Below are 17,476 nucleotides of genomic sequence, written 5' to 3' on the forward strand. Positions count from 1 at the left end.
AGGACCCCTCCTTCACAACCCCTCCCCCTTCTCCCCAGCCCCTCCCCGCACAACCCCTCCCCCTTCTCCCCAGCCCCTCCCCACACAACCCTCCCCCTCCCCCAGAGCCCCCTACCCCACAGCCCCTCCCCCCTCAGCCCCCCTCTCAGCCCCCCTTCCTCAGCCCCCCCTTCCCCCTTTCAGCCCCCCCTTCCCCCCCTCAACCCCCCTCCCCCCCCCTCCTCCCCCTCCCCCCCTCAGCCCCCCCCCCCTCCTCCCCTCCCCCCCTCAGCCCCCCCCCCACCCCCTCCTCCCCCCCCACCCCCCACCCCTCCCCCCCTCCTCCCCCACCCCCCACCCCTCCCCCCCAACCCCCCCCCTCCCCCCCCTCTTCCCACCTCCCCTCCTCCTCCTCCCCCCCACCCCCCCACCCACCCCTCCCCCCCCACCCCTCCCCCCCCCCCCCCCCCTCCTCCTCCCCTCTCCCCCTTCCCCCCCCCCCCTCCTCCTCCTCCCCCCCCCCCCTCCCCCCCCCCCACCTCCTCCCCCCTCCACCTCCTCCCCCCTCCACCTCCTCCCCCCTCCACCTCCTCCCCCCTCTTCCCCCCCCCCCTCCTCCTCCCCCCCCCTCCTCCCCCCCCCCCCCCCCCTCCCCCCCCCCCCTCCCCCCCCCTCCTCCCTCCCCCCCCTCTTCCCGCCTCCCCTCCTCCTCCTCCCCCCTCCTCCCCCCCCACCCCTCCCCCTCCCCCCCCACCCCTCCCCCCCCACCCCCCTCCCCCCCAACCCCCCCTCCCCCCCACCCCCTCCTCCCCACCCTCCCCCCTCCTCCCCACCCTCCCCCCCCTCCTCCCCACCCCCCCCACCACCCCCCTCCCCCCCCACCCCTCCCCCCCACCCCCCCCACCCCCCCTCCTCCCCCCACCCCCCCTCCTCCCCCCACCCCCCCCACCCCCCCTCCTCCCCCCACCCCCCCTCCCCCCACCCCCCCCACCCCCCTCCCCCCTCCCCCCCCCACCCTCCCCCCCCCCCCCACCCCCTCCTCCCCCCACCCCCCCCACCCCCCCTCCCCCCTCCCCCCCCCACCCCCCCTCCCCCCACCCCCCCTCCCCCCTCCCCCCTCCCCCCCCTCCCCCCTCCCCCCCCTCCCCACCCCCCCTCCCCCCTCCCCCCCCTCCCCCCCTCCCCCCCCACCCCCCCTCCCCCCCCACCACCCCCACCTCCCCCCCTCCTCCCCCCTCAGTTCCTTCCCCTCAGCCCCTCCCCTCCCCTTCCCTTCAGCCCCTCCCCTCCCCTTCCCTTCAGCCCCTCCCCTCCCCTCCCCCCTCAGCCCCTCCCCTCCCCTCCCCTCCCCTCCCCCCTAGCCCCTCTCCCCCCCTAGCCCCTCTCCCCCCAGCCCCTCTCCTCCCCTCAGCCCCTCCCCCCCACAGCCCCTCCCCTCACAGCCCCTCCCCCCACAGCCCCTCCCCCCACAGCCCCTCCTCCTCCCCCCTCCTCAGCCCCTCCTCCTCCCCCCCTCAGCCCCTCCTCCTCCCCCCTCCTCAGCCCCTCATCCTCCCCCCTCCTCAGCCCCTCATCCTCCCCCCCCCCTCAGCCCCTCCTCCTCCCCCCCTCAGCCCCTCCTCCTCCCCCCCTCAGCCCCTCCTCCTCCGCAGCCCCTCCTCCTCCTCCCCCCTCAGCCCCTCCTCCTCCTCCCCCCCCCCCCCCCCTCCTCCCCCCCCCCCCCCCCTCCTCCTCCCCCTCCCTCCCCCTCCTCCTCCTCCTCCTCCCCCCCCCGCCCCTCCTCCTCCTCCTCCCCCCCCCGCAGCCCCTCCTCCTCCTGCCACAGCCCCTCCTCCTCCTCCCCATCCCCTCCTCCAACCCCCAACAGCCCCTCCTCCCCATAGCCCCTGCCCCTCAGCCCCTCCCCCCCCCCCCTGCCCCAGTAGCCCCTCCCCCTGCCCCAGTAGCCCCTCCCCCTGCCCCAGTAGCCCCTCCCCCTGCCCCAGTAGCCCCTCCCCCAGCCCCTCCCCCTGCCCCAGTAGCCCCTCCCCCTGCCCCAGTAGCCCCTCCCCTGCCCCACAGCCCCTCCCCCTGCCCCACAGCCCCTCCCCCTGCCCCACAGCCCCTCCCCCTGCCCCAAGCCCCTCCCCCTGCCCCACAGCCCCTCCCCCTGCCCCACAGCCCCTCCCCCTGCCCCACAGCCCCTCCCCCTGCCCCACAGCCCCATCCCTCTCCCCCTGCCCCACAGCCCCATCCCTCTCCGTCAGCCCCGCCCCTCCGTCAGCCCCGCCACTTTTACACCCTTTCCCGCCTCTCCCTCGTCATTTCCCGGCAGTGCGCATGCTCACAGCTGCCCAGTCTCGTGGTCGCTGACCGCGGGGTGTTCTGGGTGTTTGTTTGTTGCCTTGGAATCCGCTGGCGTCCAGGAAACCGAGAGCGAGAGAGTGAGATAGAGACACATTTATAAATATATATCTAAATATATATACAGAGAGAAAGAGAGGGAGGGAGAGAGACAGGCTGACAGAGCGAGAGGGGGAGAGTGAGAAAGAGGAAGAGTGAGAGTGAGAAAGAGACAAAAAGAGAGAGTGAGAAAGAGACAAAAAGATAGTGAGAAAGAGACAAAAAGAGAGAGAGGGAGAAAGGGACAAGGAGAGAGAGAACTGAGAAAGGGACAAGGAGAGAGAGAGAGAGAGAGACACTAAAGGGACAAGGAGTGAGAGTGACTGAGAAATGGACAAAGAGCAAGAGACTGAGAAAGGGACAGAGAGACTGAGAAAGGGACACAGTGTGAGTGAGAGAGTGAGTGAATGATAAAGAGACAGAGTGAGGAAGAGACACTGACAGGTAGAGAGGGGTGGGGAAAGAGAGAGAACAAGACAGAGAAAAAAAGAGATAGAAAGACAGGGAGACAGAGAGAGAAAAAACAGATATACAAAGAGAGTGAGAGAGACAGAGACACTCTGAGAGATGGGGAGAGAGAAAGACAGAGAAGTATCATCTGATCTTTTTACAGTCTCACATGATGATGCTCACTACTGTATGGCCTGTTTTAATATTGTGTTTTGTGGGTTACATCCATGGGGATTGTCTACATCAGTGATGGGTAACCTTGGCTCGTGAATGGGCCACATGAGTGGCCATCCTTCTCAGTCGGGCTTGGTGACTCATGGTTATGAGACTTATGAGTAAGATTAAATACATTTAATACATGCTGAATATTTCATCATGAGTTAGAGAAAATGTTTAACCATTTACATATTAATTGAATTGTCACCAACTTCAAATGGTAAAAACAGAGTAAACATTTAAACTTTGAATGCAGAGGGAGTGCATGGCTCTGGCTCTAATTATCAATGTGTGCAATCAGCACGTACCACACCTACCCTGCCGTTGCTTGATGTGTATATCACTTTAGTCACATTGGTAGGAAAAAAGCTACTCGGATGGAAATCAGCGGAATGTGACAACTCTGCACATGGGAAACGGTCAATAAAATGTCTCGTGGACTACACCCAAACCCACATGGGTTGCATATGGCCCCTGGGCTGTACGTTGTCCACGACTGGTCTATATAGTGTCAGTATCCATAGTTATTGTCTGTATGATGTTGCCACCTACATGTCATCACTGGTAAGTTACTGTTCATATTTGTATTTCGGTACCTCAGTAAAGCTCCTCCCGTGCACTCTGATTGGAATAAGATGGAAACTGCTCAGCAGCTCAAATTTCTCTATCATCAAAGATAGACACTATTTCCTTTAAAAGCAAATGCTTAACAATAAAAGATTCTTTGAAAAGCGACAAATTCCTTTTTTCTTGCTGTTTCGGTTGCAGATATTTTGTTGGTAATGTCAGCAATGGGAGATTGGATGCAGCAAACTCAGATTGAAGATCACCAAGGTGAGTAAGAGGCCTTTTGAAGTCGTGGTAGACAATTGAGTTTAAGAGGCTGCTGCAGATCCACAGGTCACTGAAAGTGGCAACACAGGTGGAGAAGGTAGTTAGAAGGCATAAGAACTAGGAGCAGGAGTAGGCCATCTGGCCCCTCGAGCCTGCTCCGCCATTCAATTAGATCATGGCTGATCTTTTGTGGACTCAGCTCCACTTTCCGGCCCGAACACCATAACCCTTAATCCCTTTATTCTTCAAAAAACTATCTATCTTTACCTTAAAAACATGTAATGAAGGAGCCTCAACTGCTTCACTGGGCAAGGAATTCCATAGATTCACAACCCTTTTTTTTTTAGAACAGTACAGCACAGAACAGGCCCTTCGGCCCTCGATGTTGTGCCGAGCAATGATCACCCTACTTAAACCCACGTAACCCGTATACCCGTAACCCAACAATCCCCCCATTAACCTTACACTACGGGCAATTTAGCATGGCCAATCCACCTAACCTGCACATCTCTGGACTGTGGGAGGAAACCGGAGCACCTGGAGGAAACCCACGCACACACGGGGAGGACGTGCAGACTCCACACAGACAGTGACCCAGCCGGGAATCGAACCTGGGACCCTGGAGCTGTGAAGCATTGATGCTAACCACCATGCTACCGTGAGGCCCTTTGGGTGAAGAAGTTCCTCCTAAACTCAGTCCTAAATCTACTTCCCCTTATTTTGAGGCTATGTCCCCTAGTTCTGCTGTCACCCGCCAGTGGAAACATCCTGCCCGCATCTATCCTATCGATTCCCTTCATAATTTTAAATGTTTCTATAAGATCCCCCCTCATCCTTCTAAATTCCAACGAGTACAGTCCCAGTCTACTCAACCTCTCCTCATAATCCAACCCCTTCAGCTCTGGGATTAACCTAGTGAATCTCCTCTGCACACCCTCCAGCGCCAGTATGTCCTTTCTCAAGTAAGGAGACCAAAACTGAACACAATACTCCAGGTGTGGCCGCACTAACACCTTATACAATTGCAACATAACCTCCCTAGTCTTAAACTCCATCCCTCTAGCAATGAAGGACAAAATTCCATTTGCCTTCTTAATCACCTGTTGCACTTGTAAACCAACCTTCTGTGACTCATGCACTAGCACACCCAAGTCTCTCTGAACAGCGGCATGCTTTAATATTTTATCGTTTAAATAATAATCCCGTTTGCTGTTATTCCTACCAAAATGGATAACCTCACATTTGTCAACATTGTATTCCATCTGCCAGACCCGAGCCCATTCACTTAACCTATCCAAATCCCTCTGCAGACTTCCAGTATCCTCTGCACTTTTCGCTTTACCACTCATCTTAGTGTCATCTGCAAACTTGGACACATTGCCCTTGGTCCCCAACTCCAAATCATCTATGTAAATTGTGAACAATTGTGGGCCCAACACGGATCCCTGAGGGACACCACTAGCTACTGATTGCCAACCAGAGAAACACCCATTTATCCCAACTCTTTGCTTTCTATTAATTAACCAATCCTCTATCCATGCTACTACTTTACCCTTAATGCCATGCATCTTTATCTTATGCAGCAACCTTTTGTGTGGAACCTTGTCAAAGGCTTTCTGGAAATCCAGATATACCACATCCATCGGCTCCCCGTTATCTACTGCACTGGTAATGTCCTCAAAAAATTCCACTAAATTAGTTAGGCATGACCTGCCTTTTACGAACCCATGCTGCGTCTGCCCAATGGGACAATTTCTATCCAGATGCCTTGCTATTTCTTCCTTGATGATAGATTCCAGCATCTTCCCTATTACCGAAGTTAAGCTCACTGGCCTATAATTTCCTGCTTTCTGCCTACCTCCTTTTTTAAACAGTGGCGTCACGTTTGCTAATTTCCAATCCACCGGGACCACCCCAGAGTCTAGTGAATTTCGGTAAATTATCACTAGAGCATCTGCAATTTCCCTAGCCATCTCTTTTAGCACTCTGGGATGCATTCTATCAGGGCCAGGAGACTTGTCTACCTTTAGCCCCATTAGCTTGCCCATCACTCCCTCCTTAGTGATAACAATCCTCTCAAGGTCCTCACCTGTCATAGCCTAATTTCTATCAGTCGCTGGCATGTTATTTGTGTCTTCCACTGTGAAGACCGACCCAAAAAACCTGTTCAGTTCCTCAGCCATTTCCTCATTTCCCATTATTAAAACTCCCTTCTCATCCTCTAAAGGACCAATATTTAAGGTATACGGCATGCTTGCCTTCATCGGCCGGGGCATTGAGTATAAAAATTGGCAAGTTATGCTGCAGTTGTATAGAGCCTTAGTTTAGTGAAATGTGGTGTTCGGTTCTCGTCGGCACACTATCAGAAGGATGTGGAGGCTTTGGAAAGGGTACAGAAGAGGTTTACCAGGATTTTGCCTGGTATGCAGGACATTAGCTATGAGGAGAGGTTGAATAAACTTGGTTTGTTCTCACTGGAACGACAGAGGTCGAGGGGCGACCTGATAGAAGTCGACAAAGTTATGAAGGACATGGACAGAACAGATAGTCAGAAGTTTTTCTCCCCAGGGTGGAAGAGTCAGTTACCAGGAGACATAGGTTTAAGGTGTGAGGGGTAAAGTTTAAAGGAGATAGAAACATTGTAAAATTAGGAGCAGGTGGAGGCCATTCGGCCCTTGAAGCCTGCTCCACCATTCATTTTTGTGTTTAAATTTAGAGTACCCAATTATTATTTTCCAATTAAGGGGCAATTTAGTATGGCCAGTCCACCTAACCTGCACATCTTTGGGTTGTGGGGGTGAAACCCACGCAAACATGGGGAGAATGTGCAAACTCCGTATGGACAGTAACCCAGGGCCGGGATTTGAACCCGGGTTTGCCGCGCCACAGTCCCAGTGCTAACCACTGCGCCACATGCTGCCCCCGTTCAACCATGCATTATGATCATGATTGATCATCCAACTCAATAGCCTAATCCTGTTTTCACCTGTATCCTTTGATCCCCTTCGTCCTCAGTGCTATATCTAACTGCCTCTTGAAACCATACAATGTTTTGGACTCAACGACTTCCTGTGGTAACCAATTCCACAGGCTCACCACTCTCTTCATCTCTGTCCTAAATTGTCTACTCCGTCTCCCCTGGTGACCCCTGGTTTTGGACCCACCCACTATCGGGAACATCCTTCCTGCATCTGTGCTATCCAGTCCGGTCAGAGGTTTATAGATTTCTATGAGGTCCTCCCTCATTCTTCTGAACTCCAGCGAATACGATCCTAACCGATTTAATCTCTCCTCGTGTGTCAGTCCTGCCATCCCAGCAATCAGTCTGGTAAACCTTTGCTGCACACCCTCTACAGCTAGGACAACCTTCCTCTGATAAGGAGACCAAGGCTGCACATATTCCAGGTGTGGCCTCACCAAGGCCTTGGATAATTTCAGCAATCCACCCCTGTGCCTGTACTCGAAACCTCTTGTAATGAAGGCCTGTATACCGTTTGCCTTCTTTACCGTCTGCTGCATCCGCTTGCTTACCTTCAAAGACTGGTGTACAAGGACATCTAGGGGCAGCACGGTAGCACAGTGGTTAGCACATTTGCTTCACAGCTCCAGGGTCCCAGGTTTGATTCCCGACTTGGGTCACTGTCTACGGAGTCTGCATGTTCTCCCCGTGTCTGCGTGGATTTCCTCCGGGTGCTCCGGTAACTTCCCACAGTCCAAAGATGTGCAGGTTAGGTGGATTGGCCACCCTAAAATTGCCCTTAGTGTCCAAAAATGGAAGGTGGGGTTACTGGGTTATGGGGATAGGGTGGAGGTGTGGGGTATTCTTGCCACGGGTCGGTGCAGACTCGATGGGCCGAAAGGCCTCCTTCTGCACTGTAACTTCTATGTCTGTCTACGTCTTGTTGTACATTCCCCTCCTAATTTTTACCTTTCAGATAATAGTCTGCCTTCCTGCTTTTGCTACCAAAGTGGATAACCTCGTATTTATCCAAATTATGCTACATCTGACATTCATTTGTCCACTCGCTCAACTTGTCCAAATCACACTGAAGGATCTCTGCATCCTCCTCACCGCTCACCCTACCACTGAACTTGGTATCATCTGCAAATTTGCAGATATGACATTTTGTTCCCTCATCTAAATTATTAATATATAGCTGGGGTCCGAGCACCGATCCCACGGTACCACTAATCATTGCCTGCCAATTTGAAAAAGACTCGTTAACACCTACTCTTTTGTTTCCTGTCTGCCAACCTGGTTTCTGTCCATCTGAATACACTACCCCCAATCCCATGCGCTTTAATTTTACATGCTAATCTTTTAAGTGCGACTTTGTCAAAAGCCTTCTGAAAGTCCAAATACACTGGCTCCCCTTCATCAAATCTACTAGTTACATTCTCAAAGAATTCCAGTAGCGCGGTAGCATTGTTGCTCGTTTTACTGGAGTGTGATTAACACGCCTCCGTTTAAAGGCCGTGTGCTTAACGCTACTATGGCTCTGTGTATGTAATTATGCTCAGGAGTCGCCAGGTGCCGTATTGAGACACCGTCACAAGTATATCAAGGTCAGGTTCAAAGTAATAAATCTGTACACCGATTAGTAAGTCCAAACGATTGATATTTATTATAACAAATATAATAAATACACATGCATACGCTAAAGAGACTAACTTACTTCTAATACTAAACAACTAAAATACTTATCTAGACAGGTACAGGCAAGGTCAGGGAGCAAGGCCCTCGACCCGTTCTTGGTCTGCAACTCTCTGATTCTTAAAGTTGTCAGGATCTAGCAAGGTCTGGATCACGTAGCGATCGTTGTATTGGCACTTACAGTTCGATGGCTGATGGCTCAACGGCTGGTGATGAAACTGGAGTCAGGATGCGATGTATCAGCAAAGCGGAGCCGGAGCAAAAGTAGCAGTCAGAGCCGGAGCCAAAGCAGACCGAACCATGTGCGGGGTCTATTCTTTTAGGTCCTAGAAGTCCATGCCCCCTTGGGGCGGTCCTGTTACCTGCCATGTATCGATTGGGCCTTTCCCAATCGATATCTTCCAAACCCCCCAATCTGAGGGTCGTTCCTTGATGGGTGGGGCGGTCCCTATGGTTCTTTGTGTTGGTTACTGTGGCGCCATTCTGTCTGGGCGTCTACTCAAAAGTATTGATACTTAAATGTTTCTATTGTGCGGGGTCTGGATCTGGATCACCTCATTACTATGTAGATCTGTTCCCATTTGCACCTTTGGCTGAAACTCTGCACCTGGCCAAAAACTGGTTTCTGTACGTGCAGAATGCAAATTAGTCTTCTGCAAACTGCTTGTCCTCACTAAGACTGTTTTTCCCTGCAGCCCTAGCAGTTCTCCATTTTGTAGCCCAGTGTCCATCTTAGATGGCTACAGCATGGTGGTTAGCATAAATGCTTCACAGCTCCAGGGTCCCAGGTTCGGTTCCCGGCTGGGTCACTGTCTGCGGAGTCTGCACGTCCTCCCTGTGTGTGTGTGGGTTTCCTCCGGGTGCTCCGGTTCCTCCCACAGTCCAAAGATGTGCGGGTTAGGTGGATTGGCCATGCTAAATTGCCCGTAGTGTCCTAAAAAGTAAGGTTAAGGGGGGTTGTTGGGTTACGTGTATAGGGTGGATACGTGGGTTTGAGCTCGGCACAACATCGAGGGCCGAAGGGCCTGTTCTGTGCTGTACTGTTCTATGTTCTATGTTATGTCTAGCATAATTTCTCCTTCATAAATCCATGTTGACTCTGTCCGATCCTGCCACTGTTTTCTAATTACGTTGCTATAAAACCTTTGATGATGAATTCTAGAATTTTCCCGACTACCAAAGTCAGACGTACTGGTCTATAATTCCCTGATTTCTCTCCACCTCCCTTTTTAAATAGTGGAGTTACATTAGCCACCCTTCAATCTGCAGAAACTGTTCTGCAGCCTATAGTATCCTGGAAGATGATCACCAATGCATCCACTATTTCTAGAGACACCTCCTGCTGTACTCTGGGATGTAGATTACCAAACTCTGGGGATTCATCAGCCTTCAATCCCATCAATTTCGCCAAAACCATTTCTCCACTGATGGTGATCTCCTTCAGTTCCTCCCTCTCACTAAACCCTGTATTCCCCAACATTTCTGGTATCTTATTTGCGTCATCATTTCTGAAGACAGAAACAAAGTATGTATTTAGCTGTTCAGCCATTTCTTTATCCCCTATTACACATTCTCCTGTTTCTGACTGTAAGGGACAATTGTCTTCACCAATTTTTTCTTTTCACGCACATATAAAATCTTTTACAGTCAGTTTTTTTGTTCCCTGCAAGCTTACTTTCGTATTCTATTTTCTCTGAATCAATCCCTTGGTACTTCTTTACTGAATTCTAAACAGCTCCCAATCCTCAGACCTGTTGTTTTTCTTGGCCAATTTGTATGTTACTTCCTTGGATCGTATACTCTCCTTAATTTCATTTGTAAGACATGGATTGACCACCTTTCCAGTTTTACTTTTGTGCCAGACAGGAATAAACAGATATGCGAGAGACATTTTTTACTCCGAGGGTAGTGGGTGCCTGGAACTCGCTGCCGAAGGGGGTGGTGAAAGCAGGTATGATAGTGATATTTAAGGGGCATCTTGCCAAAATGAATAGAATGGGAATGGAGGGATACGGATCCAGAAGTGTGAAAAGTTTTAGGTTAGAAGGGCAGCATGCTCGGCGCAGGCTTGGAAGGCTGAAGTGCCTGTTCCTGTGCTGTACGTTTCTTTGTTCTTTGTACATGGCAGCTTGTGTTGATGATATGGATGTCTCACCCCATTCGTTAAGACCATAAGACCAAGGAGCAGAATTAAGCCATTCAGCCCATCAAGTCTGCTCTGCCATTCAATCATGGCTGATATTTTTCTCATCCCCATTCTCCTGCCTTCTCCCCATAACCCCTGATCCCCTTATTAATCAAGAACCTATCTATCTCTGTCTTAAAGTCACTCAGTGATTTGGCCTCCACAGCGTTCTGCGGCAAACTGTTCCGCAGATTCACCACCTTTCTGGCTGAAGAAATTCCTCCTCTTTAGCATCATTTAAGAGGCATCTAGACAGGTATATGAACGGGCGGGAACAGAGGGAAGTAGACCTTGGAAAATAGGAGACAGGTTTAGATAAAGGATCTGGATCGGCACAGGCTGGGAGGGCCAAAGGGCCTGTTCCTGTGCTGTAATTTTCTTTGTTCTTTGTTCCTCATCTCTGTTTTAAAGGATCGTCCCTTTAGCCTGAGATGGTGTCCTCTGGTTCTAGTTTTTCCCGCAAGTAGAAACATCCTCTCCACATCCACTCTATCCAGGCCTCGCAGTATCCTGTACGTTTCAATAAGATCCCCTCTCATCCTTCTAAACTCCAATAAGTATAGACCCATAGTCCTCAACTGTTCCTCATGTGACAAGCTCTTCATTCCAGGGATCATTCTTGTGAACCTCCTCTGGACTCTTTCCAAGGCCAGCACATCCTTCCTTGGATGTGGGCCTAAAACTACTTACAATACTCCAAATGGGTCTGACCAGAGCCTTATACACCCTCAGAAGTACATCCCTGCTCTTGTATTCTAGCCCTCTCGACATGAATGCTAACATTGTATTTGCCTTCCTAACTTCCGACTGAACCTGTACATTAACCTTAAGATAATCTTGAACAAGGACTCCCAATCCCTTTGTGCTTCTGATTTCTTAAGCATTTCCCCATTTAGAAAATAGTCTAGCCTCCATTCCTCCTTCCAAAGTCCATGACCTCACACTTTTACACATTGTATTCCATCTACCACTTCTTTTCCCGCTCTCCTAGCCTGTCCAAGTCCTTCTGCAGCACCTCCCCCCCCCCCCCCCCCTGTCCTGAAAACTACCTATCCCTCTGCGTATCATTGTATCATCTTCAAACTTAGCAACAGTGCCTTTAGTTCCTTCTTCCAGATCATTAATGCATATTGTGAAACGTTGTGGTCCCAGCACCGACCACTGAGGCACACCGTTAGGCACCGGCTGCCAACCTGAAAAAGACCCCATTATCCCTACTCTCTGCCTTCTACCAGTCAGCCAATCCTCTATCCATGCCAGGATCGTACCCTTAACATCATGGACTCTTAACTTATTTAACAGTCTCCTATGCGGCACCTTATCAAAGGCCTTTTGGAAATCTAAATAAATCACATTCACTGGTTCTCCTTTGTCTACCTTCCTTGCTACTTCCTCAAAGAACTCTGAACAGATTTGTCAGACGTGACCTCCTGTTGACAAAGCCGTGCTGACTCGGTCTTATTTTATCATGCACTTCCAAGTACTCTGCAATCTCATCTTTAATAATGGACTCTAAAATCTTACCAATGACCGAACTCAGGCTAACTGGCCTATAATTTCCTGTCTTCTGCCTCCCTGACTTCTTAAACAGCAGTGTTACATTAGCCACGTTCCAATGTTCTGGGACCCTCGCTGCCTCCAGTGATTCCTGAAAGATCACCACCAATACCTCCACAATTTCCTCAGCTATCTCTTAGAAACCTGGGGTGTAATCCATCCGGTCCAGGTGATCTGTCTACTTTCAGACCTTTCAATTTCCCCCGAACATTCTCCTGAGTGATGGCCACTACACTCACCTATGTTCCCTGATTCTCCAGGAGCTCTGGCATCCCACTGGTGTCTTCCACCGTGAAGACTGATGCAAAGTAACAATTCAGTTCCTCTGCCATTTCTTCCTAATATTGCTTATCCAGGTTCATTTTCCAGTGGTCCAATGTCTATTTTTGCCTCTCTCTTACCTTTTATAGATTGAAAAAGACTCATCCTATCTTCCTTTATATTATTAGTTAGCTTCCATTCATTTTTCATCTTTTCCCCTCTTATTGCTTTTTTAGTTGTCCTCTGCTCACTTTTAATGGCTTCCCAATCCTCTGGCTTCCCACTAATCCACGCCACTTTGTCTGCTTTTTCTTTTGCTTTTATGCTGTCCTTGACTTCCCTCGTCAGCCATGGATGCCTTGTCCTGCCCTTCGCATGTTTCCTCCTCCTTGGGATGAATTTCTGTTGTGCCTCCCGGATAACCCCCAAACACTCCTGTCATTGCTGGCCCATTGTCTTCCCTGCTCGGCTCCTTTTCCAATCAACTGTGACCAGATCCTACATCATGTCTTTGTAGTTACCCTTATTTAATTGTAATACCATTACATCTGATTTCAGCTTCTCCCTCTCAAACTGCAGGGTAAATTCTATCATATTGTGGTCAGTGCTCCCTAAGGATCCTTCACCTTAAGCTCCCTAATCAGTCTGCCTCATGACACATCACCAAATCCAGAATTGCCTGTTTCCAGTAGGCTCTGTCACAAGCTGCTCCAAAAAAACATCTTTGACATTCCACAAATTCCTTTTCTTGGGATCCACTACTAACCTGATTTTCCCAGTCCACCTGCATATTGAAATCCCCCATAATTATTATAATATTGCCTTTTTTACATGCCTTTTCTATCTCCTGATTTAGTTTCTGTTGCACATCTGACTACTGCTGGGGGGCCCATCAGCGTCTTTTTACCTTTGCGATTCCTCAACCCAACCCACAGCGATTCTCTGTCTTCTGGTCCTGTATCGCTTCTTGCTATCGACTTAACTTCTCCTTACTACTTTTATAGGAGCGGCGTTTTCAGAACCCCAAAATGTATCATGGAGTTCAACCAACCCCTTTAATGTACTGTTGCTTTTGAAGCACATGGCTTGGTCTCCAGGTGTGGTATTTCAATTATGGACACGTGGGTTTTTAAACACCAAAACAATGTTTATTCCATGAATTCAACTTAAACTTTTAAAATAAACATTGGATCATTTACCACCCCTTACTTCAAAGATAACCCCGAAAATAATACAACATTAAATAATCCCTCAAAATGTTCCTTCAAACCTCCAAAAGACTAACACCTTTAAACAGAAACAACATCACCCTCAGGCAGAGCAAATAAGGTGACGAGTACGAGAAGGGAGGTGGTCAATGTAGGACTGGAGATGTTGTACCTAAATGCGCGCAGTATACGGAACAAGGTAAATGAGCATGTAGCGCACATTGAAATTGGCCGGTACAATGTTGTACGCATCACAGAGACGTGGCTGCAAGGGGATCAGGGCTGGGATCTAAATATACAAGGATATGTGTCCTATCAAAGGGACAGGCAGATGGACAAAGAGGGCGGGTTGTATTATATTGAGAATAATAACAGTTGTGGAGGTACCCGGAGCTACAGAAAATCTTCAGCTTTACATCATTGCAATAGGTAGCAATATTACTGATGTAATATGTACTAATCCCTTCATAGGAACATACTCTGATTGACCTCTTTCCTTTAAAATACTTTATAATATATTCCACTCTCTTCCCAGAAACACACTTTAATATGCCCATTACTACAACTCTCTGTACCGTTTGCCATTACCATGCACAATAACATTTATCAATTTATCCCAATCCCCTAATTTGGTAGATGTCATATGGATTGCTGCAGTGCACTCTGATATGTCCCACACTATTCTCAGTAAAAGATCCAAACAGGCCCCTCGTGATAAACACCACGCCTCTCCGTTATGCTCTCTGATATACCTGCCCCCGATCTAAGTAATACTTGATTTGGCCCAACCCTGTCTCAGTAACACTTGCTAATCTTCCACAACCCACATCCCTATTTTTCAGAGTAATGTAATAAACATGCCCCCCTTTATGCCTCTGAGTGGGGAGAGAGCAATTTGCACAAGGCCCAGATTCTCTAAACCTTGTGCTTATGTATTTTCAGCAAATGAGCTGCTCTCCTGCAGTGACGGAAGGGAAGCTGTGAGAAGTGAAGGAACTGAACCTGTGAGAAGTGAAGGAGGAAGTAAACTGCAGAAAAGTGACCATCTGTCTGATCAAGTAGGAACTAAAAACATGGAAATCCATGAATTCAGTTCCAGAAAACCTCAGGAAAAAGCCAAGAAGGAATTGAAATCTAGGTGAGGAGATTATTCAGCAAAACCCGAGTTTTATTATTGTTCCTAGTAGTATCCTGTAGTAAGGGATAGGTAAGGCTATTTTTTAACTTCAAAACTCTTGTTGATCTTTTTGACTTCTATTTTTTTAGTTTATTATTGACAGTATAACTCCCCATATCAAATAATCATCTCCTTCAAAAGGAGGCCATTTGGTCTATTTTGTCTTTGTTGGCTCTTTTGAAAGATATATCCAAAGTAGTCCATTTCCCTGCTATTTCCCCACAGCCATGCAAGGTTTTGCATTTCAGTGTTCATGCAATCATATAAGAACATCAAAAATAAGGGTAAGGGCAGACCATTCTCCCCTTCATGTTGCTCTGCCAATGGTGGCCTGATGTGGTTTTATAACTTCACTTACTTGCACCGCCCCCTCCCCCAATCCATCGCCATAGAACATAGAACGATACAGCGCAGTACAGGCCCTTCGGCCCACGATATTGCACCGACCTGTGAAACCCCTCTAAGTCCCTCTACACTATTCCCTTATCGTCCATATGTCTATCCAATGACCATTTGAATGCGTTTAGTGTTGGCGAGTCCACTACTGTTGCAGGCAGGGCATTCCACACCCCTACTACTCTCTGAGTAAAGAACCTACCTCTGACATCTGTCCTATATCTACCTCCCCTCAATTTAAAGCTATGTCCCCTCGTGCTAGGCATCATCATCCGAGGAAAAAGGCTCTCACTGTCCACCCTATCTAACCCTCTGATCATTTTGTATGCCTCTATTAAGTCACCTCTTAACCTTCTTCTTTCTAACGAAAACAGCCTCAAGTCCATCAGCCTTTCCTCATAAGATCTTCCCTCCATACCAGGCAACATCCTGGTAAATCTCCTCTGCACCCTTTCCAAGCTTCCACAGTCCTTCCTATAATGAGGCGACCAGAACTGTACGCAGTACTCCAAATGCGGCCGTACCAGAGTTTTGTACAGCTGCAACATGACCTCATGGCTCCGGAACTCAATCCCTCTACCAATAAAGGCCAACACCAGTAGGCCTTCTTCACAACCCTATCAACCTGGTGGCAACTTTCAGGGATCTATGTACATGAACACCGAGATCCCTCTGCTCATCCACACTACCAAGAATTTTACCATTAGCCAAATATTCCGCATTCCTGTTATTCTTTCCAAAGTGAATCACCTCACACTTCTCTACATTAAACTCCATTTGCCACCTCTCAGCCCAGCTCTGCAGCTTATCTATGTCCCTCTGTAACCTGCAACATCCTTCCACACTGTCTATAACTCCACCGACTTTAGTGTCGTCTGCAAATTTACTCACCCAACCTTCTGTGCCCTCCTCCAGGTCATTTATAAAAATGACAAACAGCAACGGCCCCAGAACAGATCCTTGTGCTACGCCACTCGTAACTGAACTCCATTCTGAACATTTGCCATCAACCACCACCCTCTGTCTTCTTTCAACTAGCCAATTTCTGATCCACATCTCTAAATCACCCTCAATCCCCAGCCTCCGTATTTTCTGCAATAGCCGACCGTGGGGAACCTTATCAAACACTTTACTGAAATCCATATACACCACATCAACTGCTCTACCCTCGTCTACCTGTTCAGTCACCTTCTCAAAGAACTCGATAAGGTTTGTGAGGCATGACCTACCCTTCACAAAACCATGCTGACTATCCCTAATCATATTATTCCTATCTAGATGATTATAAATCGTATCTCTTATAATCCTGTCCAAGACTTTACCCACCACAGACGTTAGGCTCACCGGCCTATAGTTACCGGGGTTATCTCTACTCCCCTTCTTGAACAAAGGGACCACATTTGCTATCCTCCAGTCCTCTGGCACTATTCCTGTAGCCAATGATGACCTAAAAATCAAAGCCAAAGGCTCAGCAATCTCTTCCCTGGCTTCCCAGAGAATCCTAGGATAAATCCCATCAGGCCCCGGGGACTTATCTATTTTCACCTTGTCCAGAATTGCCAACACTTCTCCCTACGCACCTCAATGCCATCTATTCTAATAGCCTGGGTCTCAGCATTCTCCTCCACAACATTATCTTTTTCCTGAGTGAATACTGATGAAAAGTATTCATTTAATATCTCGCTTATCTCCTCAGCCTCCTACACAACTTCCCACCACTGTCCTTGACTGGCCCTACTCTTACCCTAGTCATTCTTTTATTCCTGACATACCTATAGAAAGCTTTTGGGTTTTCCTTGATCCTACCTGCCAAAGACTTCTCATGTCCCCTCCTTGCTCGTCTTAGCTCTCTCTTTAGATCCTTCCTCGCTTCCTTGTAACTATCAAGCGCCCCAACTGAAACTTCACGCCTCATCTTCACATAGGCCTCCTTCTTCCTCTTAACAAGAGATTCCACTTCTTTGGTAAACCACGGTTCCCTCGCTCTACCCCTTCCTCCCTGCCTGACTGGTACGTACTTATCAAGAACACGCAATAGCTGTTCCTTGAACAAGCTCCACATATCCAGTGTGCCCAACCCTTGCAGCCTACTTCTCCAACCTACACATCCTAAGTCATGTCTAATGGCATCATAATTGCCCTTCCCCAGCTATAACTCTTGCCTGCGGGGTATACTT

At 49.3% G+C, this 17,476-nt stretch overlaps 1 protein-coding gene across 18 annotated transcripts in view; it reads left to right on the forward strand.

Annotated features, from left to right (window-relative positions):
- The first annotated feature begins 2,251 nt into the window (after positions 1–2,251).
- Positions 2,252–17,476, forward strand: part of dnaaf1 (dynein axonemal assembly factor 1) — a 176,868-nt gene continuing 161,643 nt past the window's right edge. For all 18 annotated transcript variants that reach the window (XM_038807180.1, XM_038807185.1, XM_038807189.1 and 15 more), the window contains exons 1-3: positions 2,252–2,402; positions 3,796–3,861; positions 14,669–14,864. In XM_038807180.1, coding sequence (XP_038663108.1) covers positions 3,810–3,861; positions 14,669–14,864 — 248 coding nt within the window. In that variant the 5' untranslated portion in view covers positions 2,252–2,402; positions 3,796–3,809. The remainder of the gene's footprint in view (positions 2,403–3,795; positions 3,862–14,668; positions 14,865–17,476) is intronic.

This window comes from Scyliorhinus canicula, chromosome 9 (genome assembly GCF_902713615.1).
Source record: "Scyliorhinus canicula chromosome 9, sScyCan1.1, whole genome shotgun sequence".
In the NCBI taxonomy this organism is placed as follows: Eukaryota; Metazoa; Chordata; class Chondrichthyes; order Carcharhiniformes; family Scyliorhinidae; genus Scyliorhinus; species Scyliorhinus canicula.